This window comes from Heloderma suspectum, chromosome 3 (genome assembly GCF_057233095.1).
Source record: "Heloderma suspectum isolate Gila_16-S chromosome 3, 16-S_ref, whole genome shotgun sequence".
Lineage (NCBI taxonomy): Eukaryota > Metazoa > Chordata > Lepidosauria > Squamata > Helodermatidae > Heloderma > Heloderma suspectum.
In genome coordinates this window covers 249420650-249447205 of record NC_139460.1, presented here as the reverse complement: position 1 = coordinate 249447205, position 26556 = coordinate 249420650, and the positions used below count along the sequence as shown (strand labels likewise).

General features: G+C 42.7%; 1 protein-coding gene across 2 annotated transcripts in view; it reads right to left on the bottom strand.

Moving 5' to 3' along the window:
- The window catches only part of NRAP (nebulin related anchoring protein), an 89523-nt gene that overhangs the window by 38685 nt on the left and 24282 nt on the right, over positions 1–26556 (bottom strand). For both annotated transcript variants that reach the window (XM_084846178.1, XM_084846179.1), the window contains exons 15-27: positions 25576–25674; positions 24050–24154; positions 23141–23248; positions 21452–21553; positions 19211–19408; positions 18361–18465; positions 16029–16127; positions 14583–14687; positions 11882–11989; positions 10529–10840; positions 9068–9172; positions 6476–6574; positions 3655–3759 (exon numbers count right to left, since the gene is read on the bottom strand). In XM_084846178.1, the coding sequence (XP_084702304.1) occupies positions 3655–3759; positions 6476–6574; positions 9068–9172; positions 10529–10840; positions 11882–11989; positions 14583–14687; positions 16029–16127; positions 18361–18465; positions 19211–19408; positions 21452–21553; positions 23141–23248; positions 24050–24154; positions 25576–25674 (1650 nt within the window). The remainder of the gene's footprint in view (positions 1–3654; positions 3760–6475; positions 6575–9067; positions 9173–10528; positions 10841–11881; positions 11990–14582; positions 14688–16028; positions 16128–18360; positions 18466–19210; positions 19409–21451; positions 21554–23140; positions 23249–24049; positions 24155–25575; positions 25675–26556) is intronic.

The following is a 26556-nucleotide window of genomic DNA, read 5'->3' as shown; positions in this document are numbered from 1 at the left end:
CTGGATACAATCCAGTGTGTTTAAAGGTAGGATTCAGGGTACAAGCCACCAAGCAGTGACCTCTTAGCCCCATTTGCAGGCAGGAAAATGGGGGGTGGGGTGGGAGAGAATCACCTTTATCAGTGGCAGCAGCTTCTTTGTTTTGTTTTTTACTTCAATTTACAGCCACAACAGAAGGTGGCAGCAATAACACAGGCCCCTTCATGGTGGCCGGAAGGAGAAGCGAATGGAGGAGTACCGGATTTTTTAAATGTAATCAGCTTTGCTGCGCTTTGGTCCATGCAGGGCTCCGTGATCAAGTGCTCCGCACCAGTAAAAATCACTTCACAGACCATACTTCCTGGTGGGGGTGGGGGTTGGAGAGAACATCATCTGACTGGCAGGGTCTGCTCAACCAATAAGAGAGCCTCCCTCCCCCTTTCTCCTTTCCCCTGAAACTCCAGCTGCACCTGCTTTTCAGGAGCAAGTCTCATTGAACACAAAGGAAGCTACTTCTGAGTAGACACACATATGCTTGTGCTGGGAAAGATGGGGGGGACAGGGATGGGAAACCAGCCACCTTTCTAACCCGATGCTGCGCAGGATGTCTATAAGGAAGGTGTGAAGTAGTTACTTCCTAAGGCAATAAACCAAACAATGGAGAATCAGAGCCTCGAGATTGTACTTTACAGAATTTAGGGAACTTGGACTTTAAACTGTGCCATTTCAATTGAGGGGGATCTCCATAAATTCTGATTTTCCTGGGCATGCAGGGGACAAGCCTCATTCAGCAGAATGGGAGTTACTTCTGAGGAGACACTAATGGGTTCATTCTGGGAAAGAGAGCAGTAAACACAAAGATGGGGAAACCAGCCCGCATTGTAACCCGATGCTGCACAGGATCACTATAAAGGAGGTGTGATTTAGTTACTTCCAAAGGCAATAAACCAAGCCACGGAGAATTGCAGGTTCCTAGGGATGGCAATCTGCCACAGACTCCAATGAGGCCGGATTCTTTGGAATCTGGCCCCTCAGAGTCTGTGGCAGAACGGACTACCCCCCCCACCCCCCGAAATCCCCCCAGGACTGAACCTACCTGGCGGCGGCTGGTCCGGGTCACCGTCTTCGTTCCGCAGCCATCCGCTGCCGGGCTGCAGAACAAAATGGTGTCCAGCGTAGCAGATGTTATTTGCGTCCCTGCCATTGGCCATGACTGGCTACGTAAATATTTACGTAGCCTATCACAGCAAAGAGCAGGGACACAAATGGCATAGTGGACGTGATTGGCTACGTAAATATTTACGTAGCCAATCACGGCCAACGGCAGGGACGCAAATGGTGTCCGCTACACCATTTGCATCCCTGTCGTTGGCTGTGATAGACTACATAAATATTTATGTAGCCAATCGCGGCCAAGGGCAGGGACGCAAATGGCATCCCCTACGCCGGGCACCATTTGTGTCTGTAGACCAGCCACAGCCGGAAGTCTGGCAGCAGTGGACTCCCCACGGAGCAGAGCCAGCCAGGGAGGATTCCGGCGGGAGGACTGGATCGCCGCCCCCCGCCTGCGGACCCCCCCCCCACAGACCCCAGGTAAGGGGATCCGTACATCCCTACAGGTTCCGTAAAGCCCTTTAAAGACTTCAGGGAATCTTTAAAATATTTAAAATCTGTATTTCAATTCAGGGGGATCTCTGTAAATTCTGATGTGCACAAACCTCACTGAGCACAATGGAAGTTACTTCTGAGTAGACACTAATTGGTTTGTGCTGGGAAACACAGGGGACAGGAAACATCCCTTGACTGGAGTCAAGGAACACCCCTGGGCAGGGCTAGCATACCCGAGGTCAGTGCAGGGGTTGGGGTACACAGCAACTATACTGAGGAGAACCTGACTTGAGGAAAAGAATAGGACTTTAAGCAGTCTCAGGAAATCCAGTTTCCCTGATAAGCTCTGGGGTGGCTGCTTTGTTGTCACGATGTCATGTATCCCTAACGACCTCAACACGCAGCCAGCTCGGAATAAATAGTTGGTAGAGAAACACACACACACACACACACCGTGGTAATCTTCTTGCTCCAAAAATGCCCCAACAAAGCATTGTTCCAGGGCATTGCGTGTGTGGGTGTGGGGGGAATGGTGGCCACCCACAAAAGAAAATGGCAGCTGCCAGTGGGGCCACCATTTTTTGTGTCAACTGCCATTTTTCCCCCTCAATGTTCCAGAATGACATTGCATCCAGGGCATTCTGAGGTAAAGAAAATGGCGGTCAGCCACCAAAAAGGAAGTCTGCTGTTGCTGCTGCCACCAGCTATAGCAGCAGGATTTTTTTAAAAAAGAAAAGAAATCAGTCACCACTACTGCTAATGGTTAGTCCTCCCCTACAATCTGGTTGCAGATTTTGCTGCTGCCTCGAAAATCACAAAAATGCTAATGCAGCTTAGCCCTAGCTCCTCAGCTGTTCCATGGCATCCTGTTAGTCTTTCTGTCAATGCAACAGAGGCCAACAATACAAACCTGTGCTGCTGCCATTACTGAAAGTAAAGGAGGGGACAAAGGTACACAGGCGTAGGGTTCGGTTAAGTTTAAGCAGATCAGTAGGGTCACCCTCAGGATACAGGGTGATAAAAATCCAAATCTTATTTTTTAATCAACAGTAGCTATCGCAAATGTAAAGAAGACCCCAGGACCAATACGTTCTTGGAGTTAATGATGTCCCTGTACGATATATAGGGATAGCGGAGAATTCCGCCACGGATTCCAGTGAGGCCCCCAGAATCCATGGCGGAATAGCCTCCTGCCCCCCCTGCCCCCCACAGAATCCCCCCGGGACTGCACTTACCTGGGGCAGATTCAGCGGTGGCAGATTCGGTGGCAGCGGCGGCTCCAGCGGTGGCAGCTGGTCTCCTGGCCAACCGCAGCAGGGCTGCTGCCGCCTCCATTGCCGCCCTTGCAGCCAGCTGTGATAGGCTACGTAAGAATTTACGTAGCCCATCACGGCTAATGTAAAATTAAAAAAACACATGCAGCGTACGCAAATGGCAGCGGCTACGGTGGCCGCCATTTGCGTGACCTATTTTTCACCAACTTATCTTACGTCAATATTTACGTAAGGTAAAACGGCGAAAAAAAAGGGGAAGGCAAATAGCGTAGTGGATGCTATTTGCGTTCCTTTATTTTTCGCTGTTCTGGCCTATGTATTTGCTATTTCCACTACGCTACTTGCGTTCCCCTTTTTTTTCGCCATTTTATTTTACGTCAATATTGACATAAGATAAGTCAGCGAAAAATAGGCCACGCAAATGGCGGCTGCCGTGAGTGCCGCTATTTGCGTACACTGCGTGTATTTGTTTGGTTTTTTACATTAGCCGTGATAGGCTACGTAAATTCTTACGTAGCCTATCATGGCTGGCTGCAAGGACGGCAATGGCAGCCACCATGGCGGCCGCCATTTGAGTCCGCACCAGGCCGTCCGCGGCCAGAAATCCGGCTGCAGACAGCCCTGGCCGGCTGCTCTGCGGCCTGGCTGCAGAGCAGAGCTAGCCGTCAAGGATTCCGGGGGGGAGGTCCGGATCGCCTCCCCCCGCCCCGTCGAGGATTCCGTGCGGAGGGACAGAGCAAAGGTAAGTGAGTTTCGTACATCCCTAACGATATAGCCTGAAAGAAAATCTTACCTCACTGATATTCAGAGCATTTTGTTTAGCTTGAAATATCTCAGGAAGCTCTGCTGTTTGGGTGTAATTATGCTTTATGTTCTCTCCATGCTCCTTATATAGCCTCTGCAAAATACAGAAAAATACTGTATAAGACACTTGCTAGATATCCAACAATGGTTCATGCAGAGCACTAACATCCATTATTGTCAATCTTACTAATCAGTTCCCTTCATATGAATCTGCTTGAGCACTTTGATCTTCAGATTATTGGGATGGGTACTAAAGCTATGGCCTTTTTTGTTGTGGCACCCAGAATCTGGAACAGCCTTCCAACAGAGATGTGCCTGGCCTTTTCGCTGACCACTTTTTGATAAGTTGTGAAGATGATTTTTCAAAACATACAGTCTGTGACAATTCATTGAAAAGCTTATGATAAGCAAAAGCAATTCACAACAGATCTATTTGGTGATTAGCATAACCATCTTACTATTACTAAGTTAATATCTGTAGTGAGTCAGGAAACCATCCTCCCAATTCAAGCCTAAATAGGTGGAATCAAACTTCTTGACAAGTTCTAATTCATCAGCTGCACACTGGGGTCTTCCTTAGAAATTCCTCTGTAGGACAGTAGCACTTTCAGATCAGCAGTTGAGTGTCCTGGGAGACTGAGGGTGTTTCTACATTAAGCAAAAAAACTGCAAAAATCCACATCCTTTCCGGAGCTTCCTACTTTCAGTTTCTTTCCGGGATTAGGAAGGGCTCCTTTACATGGCAGACATGTGGCTTGAACTGACGTGCCTTCCTCACTTGTGCAAAGCGAGCGGCATGTGTGCAAAGGAGCGGGCGGGGGGTCTTGTTTCCATAGCTTAACTTCTGCTGTACTCTTTTCTCACAGCCCCCAGGAAACCTCTGACTTACCTCTGAGTAGACGTAAAATGTAAGATTGTGCTGTCTGCAACCCTTGGCACACTTACGTGGGAGTAAGCCCATTTAACTTAATGGGGTGCTCTGAATCAACAGAGGTCATTGCTTCTGAGCTCGGTGGGGTGGGGGATCAGATTTGTCTCCCTTCGCTACAGGGAGGCATTTTACCCTCTTCTCCCTCCAACTGAGAAACTACGTCCACTACGCCATTTGCGGCCGTGTTTTTTCATGCAATAGGCTACGCAAATATTTGCGTAGCCTATCGCATGAAAAAAAAGCAGGGACGCCAATGGCATCCAGTATGCCATGTGGCCGTAAAGGTCTTGGTTTAAGCTAAATGCAGCCATTTACGGCTGCATTTACCTTAAACTAAGACCTTTAAGGCCGCAAATGGCGTAGTGGATGCCATTTGCATCTGCAGTCAATACCCCTTAGCCAGCAATACAGTATGGCAGCCATATTGCTGGTGCTTCGGAGCCGGCTGGTGGCTCCACAAAATCACCGCGAAGTGGAGCTGGCTGGCCAGGATTCCGGGGGGAGGAACGGATCGCCTCCCTCCCCCACAGGCAGATCCCCCCACAGCAGCAGGTAGGGAATCTGCCCATCCCTAACTGGGACAGGTCACTTGGGCCATACCATGCCAATATTTAAAGAGCATCACTGGCTACCAGTTCATTTCTGAGCCCAATTCAAGGTGCAGGTGTTGACCTTTAAAGACCAGGTACCTAAAGAACTATCTACCCTCCATATCAATCTACCCGGGTGTTAATGTCATCAGCAGGTGCTCTCCTGCACAGGCCCTGGTATACGTTTGTGGTTTTTTGCTTGCTTGCTTGTTTGCTGGCTGGCTGACTACTTTTTTTTTTTTTTACTGCCCAATAGTCAATACTTTTTTTTACATTTTGGGAACTCTGGGCATTTCACAAAAGTTAAACCCCCAAAATATAACATAATAACATATAAAACCTTTAAAACTTTAACACAGAATAAAACCAAAGTAAAAACCAGAAGGAAAGACATCAGAAATAAGGCGGGTGGTGACCAGCATTTTTGGCCATGGTGCCCTATCTGTGGAACTTTCTCCCCAGGGAGGCTCACCTGCTGCCTAAGTTATTGTCTTTTAGGCACCTGGCAAAAACATCCCAAGTCTACCAGGCATTTTAGGCATTTAGCTCTTACTCTGCTGCTTTATTTATTATGTATTATTTTGATGTATTTATTTTGATTATTTTTCATGTTTTAATTGTAAACCAACCTGGGATCCTTTCTGATGAAGACCTGTAAATAAATTCTCAAATAAATAAACAGTGCTTTGGTGGCACTAATACTGCGTGACAAGCCATCCCCCCACTCCATGCATGTGTTCTTGAGCTTGTCCATGGCCACAACCACATGGAAATAATCCTCTATGAACTAGAAGCACCTGCATACATAGCCATATGGGAATGCAGTGATTCCCATAATTGCAGTTTCATGAGTGAGCTCAAAGATGACTGCAGGGACATCTTTGTCAATACCATCACATGTGTGAAACGCTGAGATTAATATTCATAATCATTGTTATTTTACATTTGGGACCTCCCAAAAAAGAAAGGTCTCCCAAATTATATGGCACTGATCTCATTATAAATTGCAAAGATTATATTTAATATACAAACTGTATGAGTTAGGATATGGTTGGAAATGCATCTGCATCTGTTTATGCGTGTTTCCCATTGGGCTCAATGGAGGATGGAAGGTTTCCACTCTATCTAAAAATAGCCTTTGCATGATTCACCTGATTAGAACACAAGCTTTTTCAGTTCCTGGGAATGATCTCAGTGACAGGGAATGAGAAAGAAAGCCAGTGCTTCAATCAGGTCGTTCAAAGAGGATACCACTCTTATAATCATAATGTATATACATTATAACTTACATCCACAGCCTGGTTATAACTAATTCTAGCCTGGATCATCTCAGGAGTGTCTTTAATACTGGTAAACTTCAAAGCATATGGATGCTGACGGTACTTCTTCTGTTGAGCAGAAAAAGATCAAAGCTGTGAATTTTGTGCTGCTCTTTCATGCTATTTGAAAGAAAAAAAATTCATAGGTTGCTTGAGATTAGAGTGAATTTGTGAACATAATTATTATTCCTATTTCCTCAGCTTTATCTCCTAGGAACTTTCAGATCAATATTTGTTTCCATTCAACAATAACCTTTACCAATGTAATAGTAAAGAATTACCACTTAATTTAAGGATAATATTTCAAGATGATCTTATGCCTACTAAAATACTCGGGTCCCATGAGTTGAAAATCTTTTCCAACTGGTCTGAAACACAAAACAGCCTTTTGCATTAATAGGTTCTTGAAGCAAAATGAAAGCACTCAACTACAGTAGGTAAAACAGCAATGTCTTCATATACTATTTGAAATTTTATGTTTTCTTTTAACTCCTGAACATGGAAGCCTCCACAATAGATACTGAGGTACAGTCATATGAGTATCTCAACAAAGAGTCTTGTGGCACCTTAAATAGTAACACATTTAGGCACAATCCTAACCAGATAGGGCGCAATCCTAACCTTGGAGGCACTCGCCTATCCAAAGCAAGGCAGGAGAGGCACGGGGGATTGTTCCCTCCACACCTCTCCTGCCTTGCCATTTTTCGCTAGACAGCCGTTTTCGGAGATGAATTTGCTGAATGACACACTGGATGTGCCATATGCACAGTTCTGCTCTCCCTGCCCTGGAACGCCCCCCAGCCCTGCTCCTTTTCAGTCACTCCGCGCTCCTCTTGCAAGGGCGGAGGATGGGGTTTCTCTGCGCTGCCTTGGAGGTAACGAGGAAAAGAGGGACAGTCAGTTTTCTGGGAACTGACCTTGGAGCGCGGGCTCCGAGGTCTGTTCCCAGAAATGAGCATATCCTATGGCCCACTAGACAGTGTCTAGAGGCCATAGGATTGCTCTCTTATTCTGGTGTAAGCTTTCGTACACACTGCTCACTTCATCAGATGCACCTCAAACTGGCAGATTTATATACACATGCAAGGGGACGGGGGAGATGGGGACTTTTGACAAAGATTTTTTTAAGCCGCACTGCATATGTTATTTTAGACAGTGTTGTAATTCTGTCTGTCTTTTACCCAACAACACTTTGTGAATGGCAACTGTTAAAGTAATTATTACTTTTTGTACTTTTTTGCATTTCAGTTTCCTCTGACCACATGGTTTGCATTCTGCCTGTCCCACCCCAGCGTGTGTAAGTAAATCAGCCAATTTGAGGTTAACACTTTATGCATTTGATGAAGTGGACAGCATCCATGAAAACTTATACTAGAATAAATTTGCAAGTCTTTAAGGTGCTACAAGTTTCTTTCTTGTTTTTTTCTGCAACAGACTAACATAGCTACCCCTCTGGAAATCATTACAGTGGGTACTGCAGATAGATTTTCTTGCCATTGTTTATGGGAGTCCCTTGCCCCCAAGGTTGTGCACCTATTATCTTATGGAAACTGGATCAATACCCTTTATCATGCTTTTTGTTTTGTTTTGTTGTGCATGATCGACAGTGGAACTGAACTACACTGACCTTGTTCGCATGACATTCTAGGCTCATTGTGGGTTATTTAACCCAAGATAAGCCACTGTGGAAGCCGGGCATGTGTGGCTGCCATTCTGATGGGTTTGCAGCATGTCATTCAAACCTGGCCACCATGGGTTTTTTGTGGGTTAAATAACCCTTGCATGACCCTTGATTTGCAGTAGGGTTATGTGAGTATTGTTTAACCCTGAAATAACCCATGGTGGCTGGGTTCGGATGATATGCTGCAACCCCATCAGATGAATCAGAAACTGAAGCCATAGAGAAATAATATTTTACAAGAATTGAATCTCAATAGCATGATAGAGGCATTGGGTCCTGTCATACATACAGTCATTTCTTTAGGCCCACTGGAGGGCTTTTCTAGATGAGTTTTTTAAATCTACTGAGTGTACAGAAAAGTGTACAGAAAAGCCCCTGAACGAGAGAAGATTAACATAATTGTCAGGGATGGAAACTTCAGAATCCCAGATATTTTCATTCTGGACGATGCACTTTAATAGTGTTCAGAATCTGCATTGTAGCTCTTGGCTGAAGAGTGCAAGCGAGAGGGAGAGCTTCTGTAAGACTAAACGAAGGTTCTTAGTGGCATAAATACACCTTCTATGGCTTTATCTTGATTCACTTCATTAAAAAAAAACAACGCAAGCTAGTGGGGTAGCAATTGAGCATTGTTTGATTGTCATTATTATTCATGATATCATTTGTCACCTACTTTGTTTTTGCAAAGGCTATATGGACTCCCACTGTTTTGTGTTTGGTATCTGGCTTCCCTCTAATTATGAGTCCTATTCCTGGTTTTGAGAGCTTTCATGTGGGATGCCTTTTTCTTTCCCCCTTGAGTGAAAATTATTTTAATTTTATACAGCCATTTTACGCACATTATGCAGCAAGTTTTGTTACGTGCTGTCATGAAATCTCACCTCGCTAATGAGTTCTCCTGCTTTCTTAGCCTGCTTCACATTTAATGACCCAGTGGCGATCCATCCAACTCCTTTCATCCAGTTCAAATCTGCTCTGTATCGGTTCTGACAAAAGGAGAAGAAAATGCACCATTGTTGCTGCTCACACATTAAAAATGCCACCTAAAGAATTCACACATCAGAACACCAGCTGAGTCAAATTAATGCCTCCTTTTGTTTTATCCACTTCCTTTCAGCTGTGAGCAGAAATGAGAAAGAAGGGGTGGGGGGAGACTAAGGAAAAAGATGATGATATCGCTAACAGCAAACAATTTCTGCTATAACATTTAAAAGAAAATACATTTTAAAGGTTCTTTTTAAAATTCTCTGTTATAGCTTGCTAAGTGGCTTCTAATTAATTGAGCACTAAAAACAGTGCAGGAATGTTTGGGGCACACTTTCTGCCCAGTCCTATTACTTGGAAGTAAGAATCACTGTGTTCAGTTAGGCTTACTCCCAGGTAAATGCAAATAGAATGGCAGCCTCAGGGTAGAGCTGGACATTAAAAAGAGCCAGTGAGTGGCGCAACTTCTAGTGTATTGTGCTTGCTTACAACTTACTCTCCACGCATTCACACTTTTCCTTAGTCTTTCAGGCCCAAAACCAGATGGGAAGGACCAGGAGCGCCTGGGCCCAGCAAAGATGATCCACTGGTCTCGTATTACCTTCATCCCATGAAGGTGATTGGTGGGAGATCCAGGACCGATAAAAGGAAGTACTTCTTCACACAGCGCAGAATTAAACTATGGAATTTGCTACCACAGGATGTAGTGATGGCCACCAGTTTGGATGGCTTTAAAAGGAGATTGGACAAATTCATGGAGGATAGGGCTATCAGTACCTACGAATCCTGTTATATGCTACATCCAGGATCTGACACAGTGTGCCTATGTAGACCACTTGCTGGGGAACATGGGCAGGAGGAGGATGTTGCACTTGTGTCCTGCTTATGGGTTTCCTGTGAGCATCTTGTTGGCCACTGTGTGAACAGAATGCTGGACTAGATGGACCTGTGGTCTGATCCAGCATGGCTCTTATGTTCTTATGAAGCATTTGAGCCTTACTGTGTTGCAGTCCAACAAATCAGGGCGGGTGGGTGAGCATCAGGTTCAGGAAGGCTAGATTAAACCACCTTGCAAGCTACTGTTGTAAGCAACCAACAGGTGTGAAGCCCCAATTCACAGGGGGCTTCATTTATCAATATAGTAAGGCTCAGATGCTTCATAAGGAAATACAGGACCAGGACCACATGGGGCATCTTTGCTGATACAGGTACTCCAGAGAGAGCAAATGCAAAGTGCATCCTTCTTGCTGATCCTAAACACGGAACTTGACTTTTAGAAACTCCACATCTGTGGAAATTCCTTTGACATTGCCAGAGGGGACTGGGTTAAATACACGTTTATACAATGTGGAACTTACATCGCTCTGCAAGCCATAGGCCCATTTGGCCCATTCCACCTTCATATCTGTAGGCAAAGCAGTGTAATTGTGTATGATGGTCTTGTATCCCCTGGCAGTGGCCAAATCCTGAGCTTTCTTGGCATGGACAAGATTGATCATATCCATAGACACATGATATTGATTCTTTACATCCTCAGATGCCTTTTTATACTCCAGATCACTCTGCAACTTTGAAACATGGAGCAAGTGAGCCATCTGAGAGTCTTCACTCACACCTTTCACCCCAATCAACTTTCCTTTAGTCTTCTCATAATTCTCTTTGTATTTTATCTGTAAAGGGAGAAAAAAAAGGCAGGACAGATTGTAGGTGGGAAGAAAAGTAGCTAGGCTAAAGTCATACTAACAATAGAATCAGGTTAAGGGAAACAATCTATTTCAATAACACAGTGTGATCTGTCTCAGTGAACACAGTGGAGTTTACTTCTGAGCAAACAAGCAGAGGTTTGCACTTTTAGTGACAGTTCTAGCTTCCTCACGCCATCTCAACTGAACTAGTGACTAGATTGAACTTGACTGTTCCAACTTCCAACTTCCTTCCATCACCTCGACTGAATTAGTAACCCACCAAAGCATAGGTACAACAAAAAAATTCAATCAGGACCAGGACGCTTCAGGAGATGATGATTTAAGCTTCCCCTCCACCCATTTTCTTCCTGAAATCACTGCCTTTGGGGGTGGGGAGTGGAATTTCTGGATGAAAGAAGATAGGGCAAAGCTTAATCCCCCTCTCCTGAAGCGCCACAGTCGCTCGCAATTCAAATCAGCACCATGTTCACTTGCAGGACAGTAGGGAATATAAACACACATAACTCCATTATGTGTGGTTAGGAGAATCTTTAATTTGGCGCTCTATGTTTGTTTCCTTGTGATTTTGCTGAAAAATAAGGGAACAGTAGGGAAAGACAGATCAGGACCACAGCACAGGGAAAGTGGCTTTAAATCTTTTCCCTGCTAGATCCTGAGCAGAATCCCCACAACAGATCTACTATTCACAATTGGAGGAAAGGTCCTATTAGTGCCAATGGGAGCTTGCCTCCCATTGGAAATAGCGGGGCGGGGGATCCCAATCAGGACCATGGGGGGAGCAAAGTGTTAAAGCATCTCACGCTACAGTCCCAAGCCAGCAGCCCACCCATGCTGGCACAATTTAGATTAAAAATACCATGCATATTGGACCAAACCATGTGGAAAACATCATGTATACTTTGACCCTAAGAAACATGGAAAATAAATACTAAGGCTGTCTCCTAAGGGCAAAGAACAACTCAATAGACTAGAGGAACAATGTGTTCTATTTGAATCACTACTCACATCACTTGCCAGGTCCCTCTTTGCTTTGGCTGTCAGGAATGGTATTGCATCAAGATGAAGTTCGAATCCTTTCTCTTTCTGCTTCTCCCAACTACTCTTGTAGATTTTCTAAAAAGATGTCAAAAACACAATTACCTTTAACGCTAGCATCCGAAAGATCCTAATAAGATCGGATTCCTATTGTTTCAGGAGTTAACTTATTTAAGCATATTGCAAGAACCAATCCTAATTCCAATCTGCTTGTTGCTAGGGATGGACAAAAGGGACTTACCTGGTCCCACAGCTTGCTTCGCGGTGGGGGGGAGGCGCTTCGCTTCTCCCCCCGAAATTCAGGAGAGGGGGGGAGGCGCCCCGCGTCGCCCGGCCGAAATTCAGGCCGGGGGGAAGGTGCCCCATCCCTCGCCGGCGAAATTCAGGCTGGGTAGGAGCGCCCCGTCTACCCGGCCGCGAAAAAAGAAGTAAAACAAACAAACAAACACACACACCCGTGATAGGCTACGTAACGATTTATGTAGCCTATCACGGCTAGATTTCCAAAGTCAGCCATGATAGGTTATGTAAATCATCATGTAGCCTATCTAGGGATGGCGGAGAATTTCTCCCCGAAACTTCGGGGGGCCAAGCGCCAACGTGTTCGGCCCCCCGAACAAGTTTCGGGGAGAAATTCTCCGCCCCCCCCCGCCCCCCACAACCCCGGGATGGGACTTACCTTTGCCAAATGTCCCTCCCGGCGGCGGGTCCAGCTGGCGGTTCGGCGGGTGTTCGTCCGGGGCGGGGGCGGCAGCCGATCTTTCAACCGGCTGCCACCGCCGCCATTGCAATAAAAGAAAAAAGAAAAAAACTCCCCCGTGATAGGCTACGTGACGATTAACGTAGCCTATCATGGCTAGATTTGCAAAGTCAGCCATTATAGGCTACGTAAATCGTCACTTAGCCTATCACGGGTGACTTTAAAAAAAAAAAAAAAGCGCGTACGGATAATGGCGGCCCCCATAGGGAGCCGCCATTCCCATTCCTTATTTGGTCGCTGTAGCCGACGTAAATGTTTACATAGACTACGGCGAAAATAAGGGCAACGCTATTTGCGTTGCCCTTACTTTCGCCGTAGTCTGCGTAAACATTTACGTAGACTACAGCGACCAAATAAGGAACGCGAATGGCGGCTCCCTATGGGGGCCGCCATTTGCGTACGTGCTTTTTTTTTTTTTAAAGTCACCTGTGATAGGCTACGTGGCGATTTACGTAGCCTATCACGGCTGACTTTGCAGATCTAGCCGTGATAGGCTACGTTAATCGTCACGTAGCCTATCACGGGGGCGTGTTGTTTTTTTTTTTAACTGTTTAGTTCGCGGCCGGGCGAGGCGAGGCGCCTCCTCCCCGGCCTGAATTTCGGCCAGGCGAGGTGGGAAGCGTCCCCCCCGGCCTGAATTTCGGCCGGGTGAGGCGGGAAGCCTCCCCCCCGGCCTGAACTTCACGGGGGGAGCAACGAAGCGCCTCCCCCCCACCACGGGAAATCTTCGAGGACAGGTAAGGGACTTTCGTCCACCCCTAAGCCTATCACGGGTAACTTTGGAAAAAAAAAAAAAGCGCGTACGCAAATGGCGGCTCCCATGGGGACCGCCATTTGCGTTCCTTATTTTGGCATGTCTAGTCTACGTAAAGATTTACGTAGACTATGGCGAAAATAAGGGCAACGCAAATAGCGCTTTTTTTTTTCAAAGTCACCCATGATAGGCTACGTGACGATTTATGTAGCCTATCACGGCTGACTTTGGAAATCTAGCCGTGATAGGCTACGTAAATCGTTACGTAGCCTATCACGGGTGTGTGTGTGTTTTTTTTACTTTACTTTTTTTTTTGCAATGGCGGCGGTGGCGGCAGCCGGTCGGGAAACCGGCCCCCGCCCCCGCTGAAACGCCGCCGAAACGCCGCAGGGACCTGCCGCCGAGAGGGACATTCGCCAAAGGTAAGTCCTATTCCGGGGGGGGCGGGGGGCCGGCGGAGAATTTCCCCAACACTTTCGGGGGGCCGAATGCATCGGCACTCAGCCTCCCAAAGATTCGTGGAGAAATTCTTTGCCAACCCTACTTGTTGCCTACTGCACAAATTTAGGAGTTCTTATTCAGTATACCAGTATTACCATATTCATTTTCAAGTCATTATTCAAGTATCATTGTGACTCATAGATTCTTCAGCAGCCTTCCCCGAGCCAGGGTCCCTTCAGATGCTTGGACTGCAACTCCCATCATCCCTGACCATTGGTGATGCTGGCTGGTGAAATGAAAGATGTACCCAAAAACATCTGAAGGGACCAAGGTTAGGGAAAGCTGTTCTATAGGATTAGCCCAAAGAGACCGTCTCAGCTTACTGAAGAGAATTAAGAGACAGAAACAGTAGTTTAAGGGCATACCTACAGTACAACACAGACTTAAACCAGTCCAATAGCCATTCCCTCTCCTGAAGGAATCCTAGGAACTGTAGTTATCTGGCAGGGGCTAGAGTTCTCTAACAGCATTCTCAGCAACCTTACTAAACTATAATGGCCAGGATTCTTTGGTGAAAGCAGAGGTAGTTGAGCTATTGAAAAAAAACAAATATGTTTGTAGTGTAGATGTGACCTTACGGTATTTTTGCTGAAAGCATCAACTAGAGAATCATTATTTCAACAGCATGAAAGCATGGTATTCACATCCATCCATACCCCACTAATATTTGCTGCATTTATTCTGGCCTGTATGAAGAGTGGCTCATCTTTGCTGATCGTGTAATTATGAAGGAAATCATCTTTTCCTGATCTGTATGCAACCTGTACACAAAGGAAGACCAAATAGTATCAGCACTAGGCATAGATTATTTGTAACAACAAGAAATACTTAAGACTTTCAAAAGATTTATTTATTTATTTAAAATGATTTTTATTTTTTATTTTTTATTTTTTTTTAAGGCCACCTTACAGGTGAGAACTCTCTGAAGGAGAGTTCTTGAGAACATCTCAGGGATAGAACCTTCTTCCTGGAAATTTACATCCAGTGACTATTTACTTGGCTGCTTGTTTAGGCAGTGAAGTTTTTAAAAATGCCAAAAGTCAAATTTTATTTTAGACTGGCTAAACATTATAGTTGATAGTGGAAAAGAAAAGTACAACCAAAAGGCATGGGTGATAAAACACCCGCGAAATGCCTGGATGTCTGACCATATCCTTACATCATGCTGGAACCCACACGAGCCAATAGTTTCATTTAAGCTGAGATTATGTGCCAATTATGTGACACTAGCAGAAAAGTACAAGAACTGACATTGTTCAGGTCATGGTTGTGTGTTCTGCTTGCATAACCAAACCCCTAACATAATGAAGCCATAATGAGTTGTGACAGTGCTTGTGGCTTGTGCAAGCAGAATCAAAGTATCGGATGTCACTTGAGCAAGGATAAAAACAGGGTTTTTGTAAGTGGTGGAAGCTTTGCGCTAGCAGAATGACACCATTGGATACAACCCCTTGTTCAGAACGTTAAAAACTGGTTGTGGCCCATGTTCGCTTCCACCACTTTCTCCAACACTAGGTAAAAGAAAGTACTGTACTGTGTTCCACGGATAGCAAGGCAAAGTATTGATCTACCATGAGTAAAACAGGGTTTTAAAAATTATTAAATTCCTCAGTACTATTTATTTATTTGTTTGTTTGATTTGTACTCCCCAAAAAATGGTACTCAAACCGGCTATCTAAACAACAGAAAAGATGTTAAAATGAAGTCATCTAATACAGGTACCATGTAAGACAGGCAATATAATTTTAATGATAGACAAAAGAGCCTCAGTGAGGAAATAACAACTGCAGAGGTCCATGCAGATGTTCTAAAAGATCTAATTTACTATGTTTCTCTCTAGTTATGTACATGGCCTTTATCACCATAGTATCTGAAACCTGGTCAGCACGTGTCTTGATACCCTTTGGGTTTAAAGGTTTTCTACCTGTGGAAGTACAGAGAGTTCAAAAAAATCTTAGAAGTACACCTCAAACCTATGTAAAGCAGTGGCAAATTTTCATGGCTGGATCCTATTGCTTTTTCAGTGGTGGTGCCTGTCCCCAAGAATTACCCATTTTAATTATAAAGAATCAGTGCAGAGAGGAGGTACAGTAGGGACTCACATCGCTCTGCAGTTCCTGGCTTTTCTTCGCATGTTTGATCTGGGAACTGTCTGCCACGCTTGTGAACTTTATAGCATCAGCCTTCTGTCTGTACTTTTTCTAATCAAAATAGATTTAAAAAAATTGTAAAAACAAGATGATACTGATATTGTTACCACATTTCTCAAAGGTTAAAAAGAAAGGAGTTATGCCTTCCACTTGCTACCGGCATAGGCAACAGCAGTGCAAGCTTTAAATATCAACCCCAACTCAGAAATAAAGGCAAGAACACACATGGACAAAACAGAGGTTGAGTATGTGTCATGCAGCCTTCCACAACCTGGTGTCCTCCAGATGTGTTCGACTGCAAGGACACAACCTGGTGTCCTCCCATCATTCCCAGCCATCATGGAGGACATCTGGAGGACACCAGGTTAGGTAGGACACCAGGATAGGCAAGACTGATATAATGGGATCACCATTCCATTTTCTAACTTTTTGCCCATCATTTTTAAATAATGCAGTTTCACTAATTAAGTGACCAATGAAAATTTCCTAATGAATAGCTTTATCTATTTGGTTTGTGAACCAGGTTCTTCAAGCTGTTTCCGCCTACACATGTTCTGAAAAATGTACCTGGGGAAACAAAGCCAGCAAAAGCCCATGTTCCTGTATTTCTAAGAATTTGCAAGTGTGAATCAGAGTGGCACCAATAGCAGAGAAAGAGACCAGAACTTTGCCAGAGACTTGTCTTGAGTGTTTGCGCACTACAAAGTGACAGATGTGCTACATTTTCCTGGCACCTGCTCTACACAAAGCATTCAAACATAAGAAAAGCAGCCCTGAGACGTTAAAAATCTGCATTGCTTTGTAACATCTGTGGGAAATGCTCAACATAGCTTAATAGCATGAGTTGTTTCTGAGTGAATCCTTCTCTTCAATTTGTTGCTGCCAAAAACACCACAGCTTTTTCATAGCAAAGTCTGTTGGTTAAGAAGAGGCAAACTTTTTTATGTACTTCATTTCATGCTCTTGAGCTAACAAGTCCTCAGTGGAACACAGCAATCAACACCAGGGTATGTATTCGTAAGTATGTATGTATGTCTCAATGTGGCATTTCTTCAGGGAAATACTCTATTTTAGAGTTAAACTGTTAGGTGAATATATCTACTCCCACCCTGTGACTTTCTCAGCTGAAGAGAAAGCTCAGATTTATTTCTTTTTTATTAAAGTGCATAACCATTCAAAGAGATGTTTATTATTCCACATTCAAGATCTGGAGGAGAGTGAGGCATATTAGGAACAAGTTGTTTTTAAAGATGGTGTGCACCCCAATATGAAGTTATTTGAAGAATAACAAAATGCCAGAAATAAAAGCATCCAAGGTATGTGTTAATTTTCAGTTGATATACCTTTCACACAGTTGAGAAATAAAGAATTCTATCAGCCAATCATCACTGGATACAATATTTCTGACAGTGAGTATTTATCTGGCAACCCCAGCACTAGATGTCACTTTGCTTCTTTGAAAAATATTAGATCTGAGCACTGCTGTTTCTTCCTGTCACAGCATCAGAGTGCCAGTAGCCATGGATCTACAGCATCAGAGTATAATCACTGGTAACTAGGGATGTTGGAGAAACCTGTTTGGGGGATGGGGTTCGCTGAGTTTTCCTAGACTCGGACCCCCTGGACTTCATTTTGGTTGCCACAGTGGCGCCCAACTTGATCTACAGCCAGTTTATGGATTTTCCAGGAATTTTGCGCATTTTGAAAGTTCTACAATTTGCACACATTTCTGAGCAATCTGCACAAGTAATGGCCAAATTTGCACAAAACATGGCTGAATTTGCACAAATTATGCAAAGTATGGTCAAATTTGTGTAATTTGCACACATTTCTGAGCAATTTGCACGAATTCAGCTGTAATTTGTGCAAATTGCAGAATCTTCCCCTAAAATGTGCAAAAAAGTTCCTGAAGTTTGAGGAACAGCCCGCAGCTTGGCTCACAGATGCAATTCTAGTCATACATACTGCAGAACCCCAACGAGCGAAAAAAGAACTGGATTTCCCAGCAATGGACATCCCTACTGGTAATGTTAATTAATCTTAACTAGCTACGGTTCCTTCTTTTCACACTAGGAGTTTTTATAAATATCTCTCACTTCCCCCACCCTCTCACAAATTTCCAGCTTTCTTAGATATGTTTGCACAACTTATCCCATAAGCCAAATACGGCCCAACAGGAATGTATGGGGTTCCATAAACCCAAGTCATAATATGATGCCATGTTCTCGTATTTTCTTCACTTTCCATAAAGATCCATACTAAACAGCAAAATCAAGACACTGACCTCACTAACAAGTTCTCCTGCTTTCTTTGCTTGCTCAATATTGAGACTTCCATCTGCTATCCAGCCAACTCCTTTCATCCATGTAAGGTCTCTCTTGTACCGAAGCTGAAAAAAAAGGAAAGCCCATTATTTCATAGACAGATCATAGAAATCACTAAAACTGAGGTGAATTTGCCAACTGGAGAGCCAGTGTAGTGTAGTGGTGAGAGTAACGGACTGGGAGCCGGGAGATCCGGGTTCTAGTCCCCACTCGGCCATGGAAGCTCACTGGGTGACTTTGGGCCAGTCACAGACTCTCAGCCCAACCTATCTCACAGGGTTGTTGTTGTGAGGATACAACGGTGAGGAGGAGGATAATGTAAGCCGCCTTGAGTTCCTTGCGAGAGGGAGAAAGGCGGGGTATAAATGCAATAAATAAATAAATAAATAAAACTATGGGTAGCAAGTCCATAAGTTGCACCCTTTGGTACTACCTACAATTCTCTTCCACAAATACTGATGGCAGAACTAGAGATCTGTTTGAAGAATAGATCTTTTTTTCCCTATGTCATTCCACTGAAAGTTAATATTATCCCTTAAATATTGGTTTAAGGTTGGTTTTTGTGAACTGCCCAGAGAGCTTTGGCTGTTGGGCAGTATATAAATGAAATTAATTAATTAAATTTAATTGAACTCTGAGCTGTCAAAACATCTGGATTTATACATGTAACCTATGAATTGGTTACAATATAACATTTGGCCTATAATAATAAAAAGTTGAGCCACTTAGAAATAATAATCAGTAGATTCTGGTGACTCTGCTGCCATCATCAGCAGTCTGTAACAAAAAAGGAAATGCTTTAGTTCCTACCTCGCTTTGCAGCCCATATGCTTTTTTTGCCCACTGTGTCTTTAGGTCTTCTGGAACCACCGTATACTCATGGATTTTCTTCCTATAGTCAAGGTCACTAGCCAGTGCTTGGGCCTTCCTGGCATGTTCCAAGTTTATCATATCCATTGGTAAGTGAAAATGTGCTTTATTCTTCTCAGAGTCTTTTTTATACGCAATCTAGGTAATATCAACATAGTGCCTTCACCACAATATGAATGAGTCAGAAGGAAAACACCAGTAGTATATTAACTACCTCTACTGCTAGGGCAGAGGTAGCTTTTGGGGCTGTGGGCACATTTGGCAATTTGAGAAACTGTTGTGGGCACCACCACAAAATGCTTACCATGGGAAACATTACAAAGGAGAAAAAACTGCCCAAAAGACTGATTTAGAGTCAGATATGGGGTCTGAGCCCCAATACATTAAACAACTAATTTGAACCCACAGTTTTCAGCATCAACAGAAACCTATTTCATAGCAATCCCAAGTGCCGGTGACAACATGTGTTAATTTTTTTTTAAAAAGTCAGAGGGCTAGGGCACCTTGGCTGGTACCATGTTCCCTACCCCTGGTCTACTCTATGGGTTATATCCAATGTTAGCTCTACTTAGAGCAGACACATTGAAACGAATGGGATTTAAAGTTCATCATGACTATCTTTAATGAGCTTCCGTTGTGCATTAAAAACGTGGTTGTTCAGGCAGGCATTTGGGGTGGCTTAGGGTATATTAGAAAACGTTTTTATTGTAGAATTTTATTGTTTTAAACTGTTTTATTATATGCTGTACATCGCCCAGAGTGGCTGGGTGACCAGCCAGATGGGCGATTAATAAATTTAATAAATAAATAAATAAATATCTTAAGTCCCATTCATTTCAAGGGGTCTATTCTAAGTTGATCTAATATTGGATACAACCCTATATCTACAACTGGTAGGTTTTTCCAACATTCTCGCTTCTTTAACATACAGCGTCTTCACCCAGCCTTGTGCCTGCCTGATTAATAGTGGCTATGGCTTGAAAGCCTGAGGTTCTAGTCCAATCTTTTTGCAGGTATTGTGAATGTTTCTTTCAGGTATCCATAGTGGCTTGTAGTTTTTAAGTTTCACTTAGCATACATTGACTGTTTATTTGCATTATTTATTTAGCATCTAAATGTTTTTTGCTTTGGTCCCAGAAAAAGTGTTTGGTGGTCATTTTATATTAAATAAATAAACAGCCAATCCTATGCACAAATCCCACTAATTTCAATGGGATTTACACTGAAGAAAGTAAACGTAGAATTGGATCCTTAATAATTTATTTTAAACAAAGGCTTCAATGCAGTTTTCCTTGAAACTAAGGCCTGGTGCAGAGCACTACGAATCTCCCTATCATGTGAGGAGACTGGGAGTAGACTTTGAACTCATGCACTCTCTTCATCTTCCACTTCCCCTCATCCATGTGAATTGCCCATCCATTCCCTTGTGTTAACGACAGTCCAACATTACATCTTCATTGGTACTAATCATGGTTAGTCTTTAAACCAGCATTAGTTTTTAAACCAGCTGTTTTGCAACCCCTGCTTAAGGTTAACCATGATTGGCAAAACTATCATTAGTAATAGTGCAGATGTAACAAACAAACAAGGGGGTGAGTGAGGAACTTCATGAGCCTGTAGCATGCTCCAAGGGCCAGCGTCAAACGGAGGCATGGTCAGGCACCTGCTGAGGGCCATACTCCAGTAGAAGCCCACTAACAAGAGGCCCCTATACTTGCTCCTTTTCACCACTGTAGCTTGCTTGGCTCAGACAGTGGTGGTGGTGAGAAGGAGGAGCAGTAGATGCCACTGCCTGCTTACTCACTGGCTCTCTACTTGTCAAGTAAGCAAGTGGTAGCAATGAGGAGGAGGAGGAGGAGCAATAGCAGCTGGTGACAACGGTGGGGAGAAGGTAGGCTCACTGAGGGAGGGGGATGATTTAAGGTGCCTTGCCCAAGGGCCTTCAAAAAGCTGGAGCTGGCAGTTCATGTTCCTGATCTCATACCCATTATTAAGACATTGATAGTATTATTTCTGTACCAGGCCTAAGCCTTCAACAACCTCTTCTCAAATGAGGAAACAAGATAGGAAGAAGTACTGATTTGCATTATAATAAGTATGTAATGACCTATAAATCCCAAAGGAATAATGAGAGTGTGGAAGTTTCACAATTAAGAACATATTTTAAAAATAATAATTTACCTCACTACTCATTTTAGCTACTTGCAAAGAATGCAGAAGTCTTGAATCTTTGTTTGCCATTGCTTTGCCTTTTGTTTTCTCATATTCTTCTTTGTATTTAATCTTTACAGAACAAAATAATTATTCAAAAGACAGACAGCACAGATCATGAGAATATATACCTTATGGCTAATATTTGGCCTATTCAAAGTTCTCAATAATGTGTTTTATGTTACCAAGACAGTAAGAGCACAGTTCTATGGGTATCTAGCCCAAATGATGGAGGGCTCCAATGTCAGAGATGTCCATCCATCCTAAGCTCTGCTGGGCTCTTGCAGAGCGGGAGGACCAATGGAAGCTATTTTTGCCTCTCTGACAACACTGTTTACATTACACAGGCCTCTGAACCTGTCTAACTCTTCTTCTCTGCTGGGGGCAGAGCTGAGGAATGAGAAGCCATTGGATCCATGGCCTCTTCCCTCCCCACCCACTGACTCACCCCCAAAACACCCATTTCTCCTTCCTGAGTTTGGAATTCTGATCTCAGGAGAGGGTGCCTCTGCAAAGCATCCCATGGCAGACAGGAGGGGCTTGAAAGGGGAGAGTCACAGGCGGATCGCCTCCTCCAAGGTCACAGCTCTATCTCTGGCCTTGGAGAGGGAGATCCACTGCATCCTATGGCCCATCAGATGCTGTTTACGGGCTATACGATTGCTCTCCAAACGTCTCATTATTTTTGAGCAGGGCTGAATGATTTCATAGATACAACATTCTTAGAGCGCAAACCCATGAATATTTAGTCAGAAAAAAGTCCTACAACTCCCAGCATCTCTCCATGCTAGCTGGGGCATGCTGGGAATTGTAGGACTTTTTCTGTCTAAGCATGCCCTAAGTTAACTAGATTTTTTCTTTCTCCATAAAAATGTTCTTTTTTCTTGTACAAGAATCGCTTCTGCTTAAATCTGTACTGACAAAAGCTGAGAGCCAACTACTTATATAATTCTTCCAGGTTTTCTGCTCAAGAGTCCACATTTTGAACAATGTCAAAAAGCTCAAAATAACTATTGTACTACACACATGGCCTTGAAACTCCATGGCCTTGAAATGGAGAAGGATGTTTTTATTTTCGGTCTACACTGTTTAGACTTTGTTAAATCTATTTTGGCAACTATATTCATCAAGTAACAGTATACCTAAAATGAACATCGGCCAAAGGTATATGGATGGACACAGTCATCCCTCCATTGAAATAATTTTTAATTAAAGCTCAGGCTATAGTGTTTTGTATAGGCCACTGACAAAGACAAAAAGTTGAAATATGTTTGGCCCATTTCTAGTTTTTAAAGGTTTACATATAGTCAAATCTGTTATTTTATATTATTATAACATTTTAACATCTCAGTTTTTAGTTTTTACAATTCAGTTTTTACCTTGTATTTTGTGACATATATGTTTTAGATACAATGTTTCTTATATCTGCACTTTCTAACATTCAGCTATTTTAATTGTGCATATTTTTGTACCTTAACTTTGGTTTTCATCCATTAAATAGAAAAAACTAGAACATTTCTCCTATAGTTTATCACACTTCATGATATATTAATTTAAAATGAAATCTGTGACTTAATACCCCAAGGCAACATGTTTTCATTTCTCTATTATTGTTGACTTCACTTAGTAATGTGTCCTAGTTAAATACATATAACTTACATCACTGGCAAGATCCCCTGAAGCTCTGGCAGCAAGCAAAGACATGGAATCCAATGTCATCTCAAAGCTGCGGCCTTTGCTTTTCTGCCATCTTTCTTTGTACTTAATCTAGGGGGGGAATAAAGTAATATGTCACTAATGTGAATAAAGATAGGCAAGAAGAATTTCTCAGCAAACTATAAAGTCAACAAGTGTACTATGTGTGACGTATAATTCTAATAAAAACTTTCATATTTGGGTATGTTATCCTATTACAACCATAGATCAAAAGAATTATAGAAATGGAAGTGACTTCTAAGGCATCTACAACAACAAGATTCTAAGGATTTAAAGACAGAACTCTTCCCAACTCAGAGCACTTTCTAATGCTTCACAAAATGTAGGGAACAAAATCAATAAAAGGTTTGATGCTTATCTTAGGGAATACATAGGGAGAGGCAGGCATCAAGCTGATATTTGAAAGTAGCAATTTATTAAATGAAGGTTGTATTTCATCCAGTAATTCTCCTCAGGGCTAAAGCAATTTCATCTGTCTTATTCTGGGTCACAAGTTAAAACAACTCAAAGTATTTCCTTTGAGTGGGTTGGGAATGATTTCCAATATAATTTTTGATGCAGAACATGTTTGCTACCATTAATCTGACTGAAAACCTATAGAAATCTGTGGCATGCATTGAAGCTACACCAAAAGCAGTGTTGTAGCAAAGTCACAATGGAAATATCTAATGCTTTCTATAGGACTTCTACTTACCATGTTCATTATTGTTCACACTTCACTATCAAAACAAGCCTATGAATGTTTACTCGGAAGCAAGTCCCACTTGTTCAATGGACCTTTCTCCCACATAAGTCTGTATAGGCCCATTGCCTATAATACACAAATGTGGATTTGTATGTTATTTTCCTTACCTCACTGTATAAGTCTGCATTGGCTTTGGCCTTGACCAGCTGTGGTACATCCTGAGGCAAAGTATAATGTGTTTTGGTTTTCTCATACTGGGCTCGGTAGTTCAGCTGCAGGATAATCAAAAACATTTTCAATATGTCAAGTATAATGGTATTTAAATATAAGAGAGTTGTTAATTGTTGAACACTTTAATTTGAAGCCACAACAGTATTCTGAGATGCCATTTTAATTCTGAAGGAGGTGCTGGCGACCCCTACAGTGTCTCCGCAGAATGTTAACTGCCATTAACAAATGTGAAATATATAAATGCAAAATATAATTTAATATTCAGCTGGCAAACAATATATCATATTGTATTTATAAAGAAATAACAGAATGCAATATCAGTCAGTCTGGAAAGCAGAGATCAGGATAGTATAAAGTATATTAATACTGTGAGTTTCCAGAGGTAGTTTGGCAGGTTAAGTTCCATTGGAATCAATGTCATTTAAGCCATTAATTGTTTGCTCTAGTCACACTAGTTTTGTTGACACATAGGCACAAGTAACGTTTTCTGAATTAGACCCAGCCTAAATAAATCACATGACCATTGCTCTCACTGAGGTGGTGATCCTGTGTCTAGGCTGTACCACTTCAGACTGCAGTTAGGAGTTTACCATCAGAGCTTACATGACAGGATGCACTTCCATTCCCCACCCCAGAAAAAAAAACCCTTCTTCCACAGGGGAGGGAAGAATGATTTGAGCCTGGCCTTCTACCTGACATGTTGGTTTTCTGTGTGTAGTGATTATTTTTAGCACCGAGGAATGTTCAATTATTCAAGTCTTTTGGCTGCAGTCTCAAGTGGTACAGTCCAGACTTAGATCTACCACCTCTTTGAGAACTAGTGCTCTATGCCAACATTAACCTAACAACATTCAAAGTGACATGACTGATGCATACTGTATTATTTATCAACAACAGTCAACGACAAGAAGAAGTAAACGTCTGGCAGGAGTAACCAGTTAGGCAGTTCTCTGAAGTACTGGATTTGTGCCACTCCAGATTTGACCCAGAGTCTATGGATTTTCCAATACTCTATTTCTGTTATAGTTAAACAAATCATGTTCAGCTATATCCTTACAACCTGAGTTTCTATTCACATTGAGAAAATGAAGAAAAGAAATCCTGCCCTTATCTTGCTCTTAAATTGGACTTAAACTAAACTGGGCTCAGAGATTGAAGGGGAACAGATGTTTCCTTCTTTGGCACTGTCACTGCTGCCCATTCACTGGCCCTGACTCTCTGGACCCAGTCCACACAACTACCCAGAAGGAGAGTACAAGGAGATCAGAAGGTGCTGCTCTTTCTTGTTCCTGTCAACAGGGAAGAGCAGATCTGGGCACTGACAGCCCCCCCACCAAAGGTTGACCCCTGATGAGGCTCTTACACTTACAAACCATTGCTCACAAGTGCAAGACATCTGTTTACCTCTGTAATAGTTCTCATGCTGTTGTGTGACAATTTAAACAATGGTAATAGGACTTACATCACTAAGCTGCTCTGCATTAATTTTTGCTTGGATCATCTGAGGTGTGCAGGTAACAGAGCTGTATTTCAGCTTGTCTATATTTTGCTTATAGTTCACCTAAATTAAAAACAAACACACAGAGATACACATCACAACCACCACAAAAGGTTTTGTAAGGCTTGGAGATGCAGCTGTTAAGTCTAGCAAATATATCGTTGTCTAGAACATTCATAGCAGTTAAATAAAAGTAGAAATCACATGGCTTTTTCCTATGAAGCAATTTAATTTGTCAGGTATCTGTACAAGAGTCACACCATCCATCTTTCCTTCCGTCTTTTGCTCGTTTTTACCTGCAAGAGTTTTTAATGGGGAGAGTATCTCAAATTATGGTTTAAATGTAAGAAATATAAAGAATAATAATTAAATAGAAAAAGTTATGTACACAGAGTGTAGTGAAAAATCTTAATAAGGAAAAATATATTTCAGAGTCAGTGACTGATAAGGTCAGAGCTCACTAACTTGCTAATGTATGAAGGCAAGAGCAACAATATAACCTATACAAAGCAGTATATTAAATCCACATTATGCAAGATAAAATGTCATTGTGAGGTTTCGCTTTAAACCTATTCCTCCATGTCACTTTACAAGATACATTTATTATTCTCTGCAGGCCTTAATTAATATTCACCCTAGTTAATTACCTCCTTACTAAATTGCAAATTGTGCACCACTTAAAAGTAGCTCATTTGTTTTGTTTTGAGGGAAAGGGACTGTGGCAGCCGAATGGTATTTGAAGCTATGGAATCTGGGGAAAATGTATATCTTATCTAACATGGCTTAAGTGATCAAAATAATTGAAACAATTAATTTCCTGTGCCCATTCTGCTATCAATTTCTCACTTCAGTAGATGATCTAGGGCTGCTGGTTTTCTAGTTTTCTAGTGAAACTCCAGATTTTTTTTTCTAAATAGGTCATAGCCACTGCAAAATAGCCCCTGA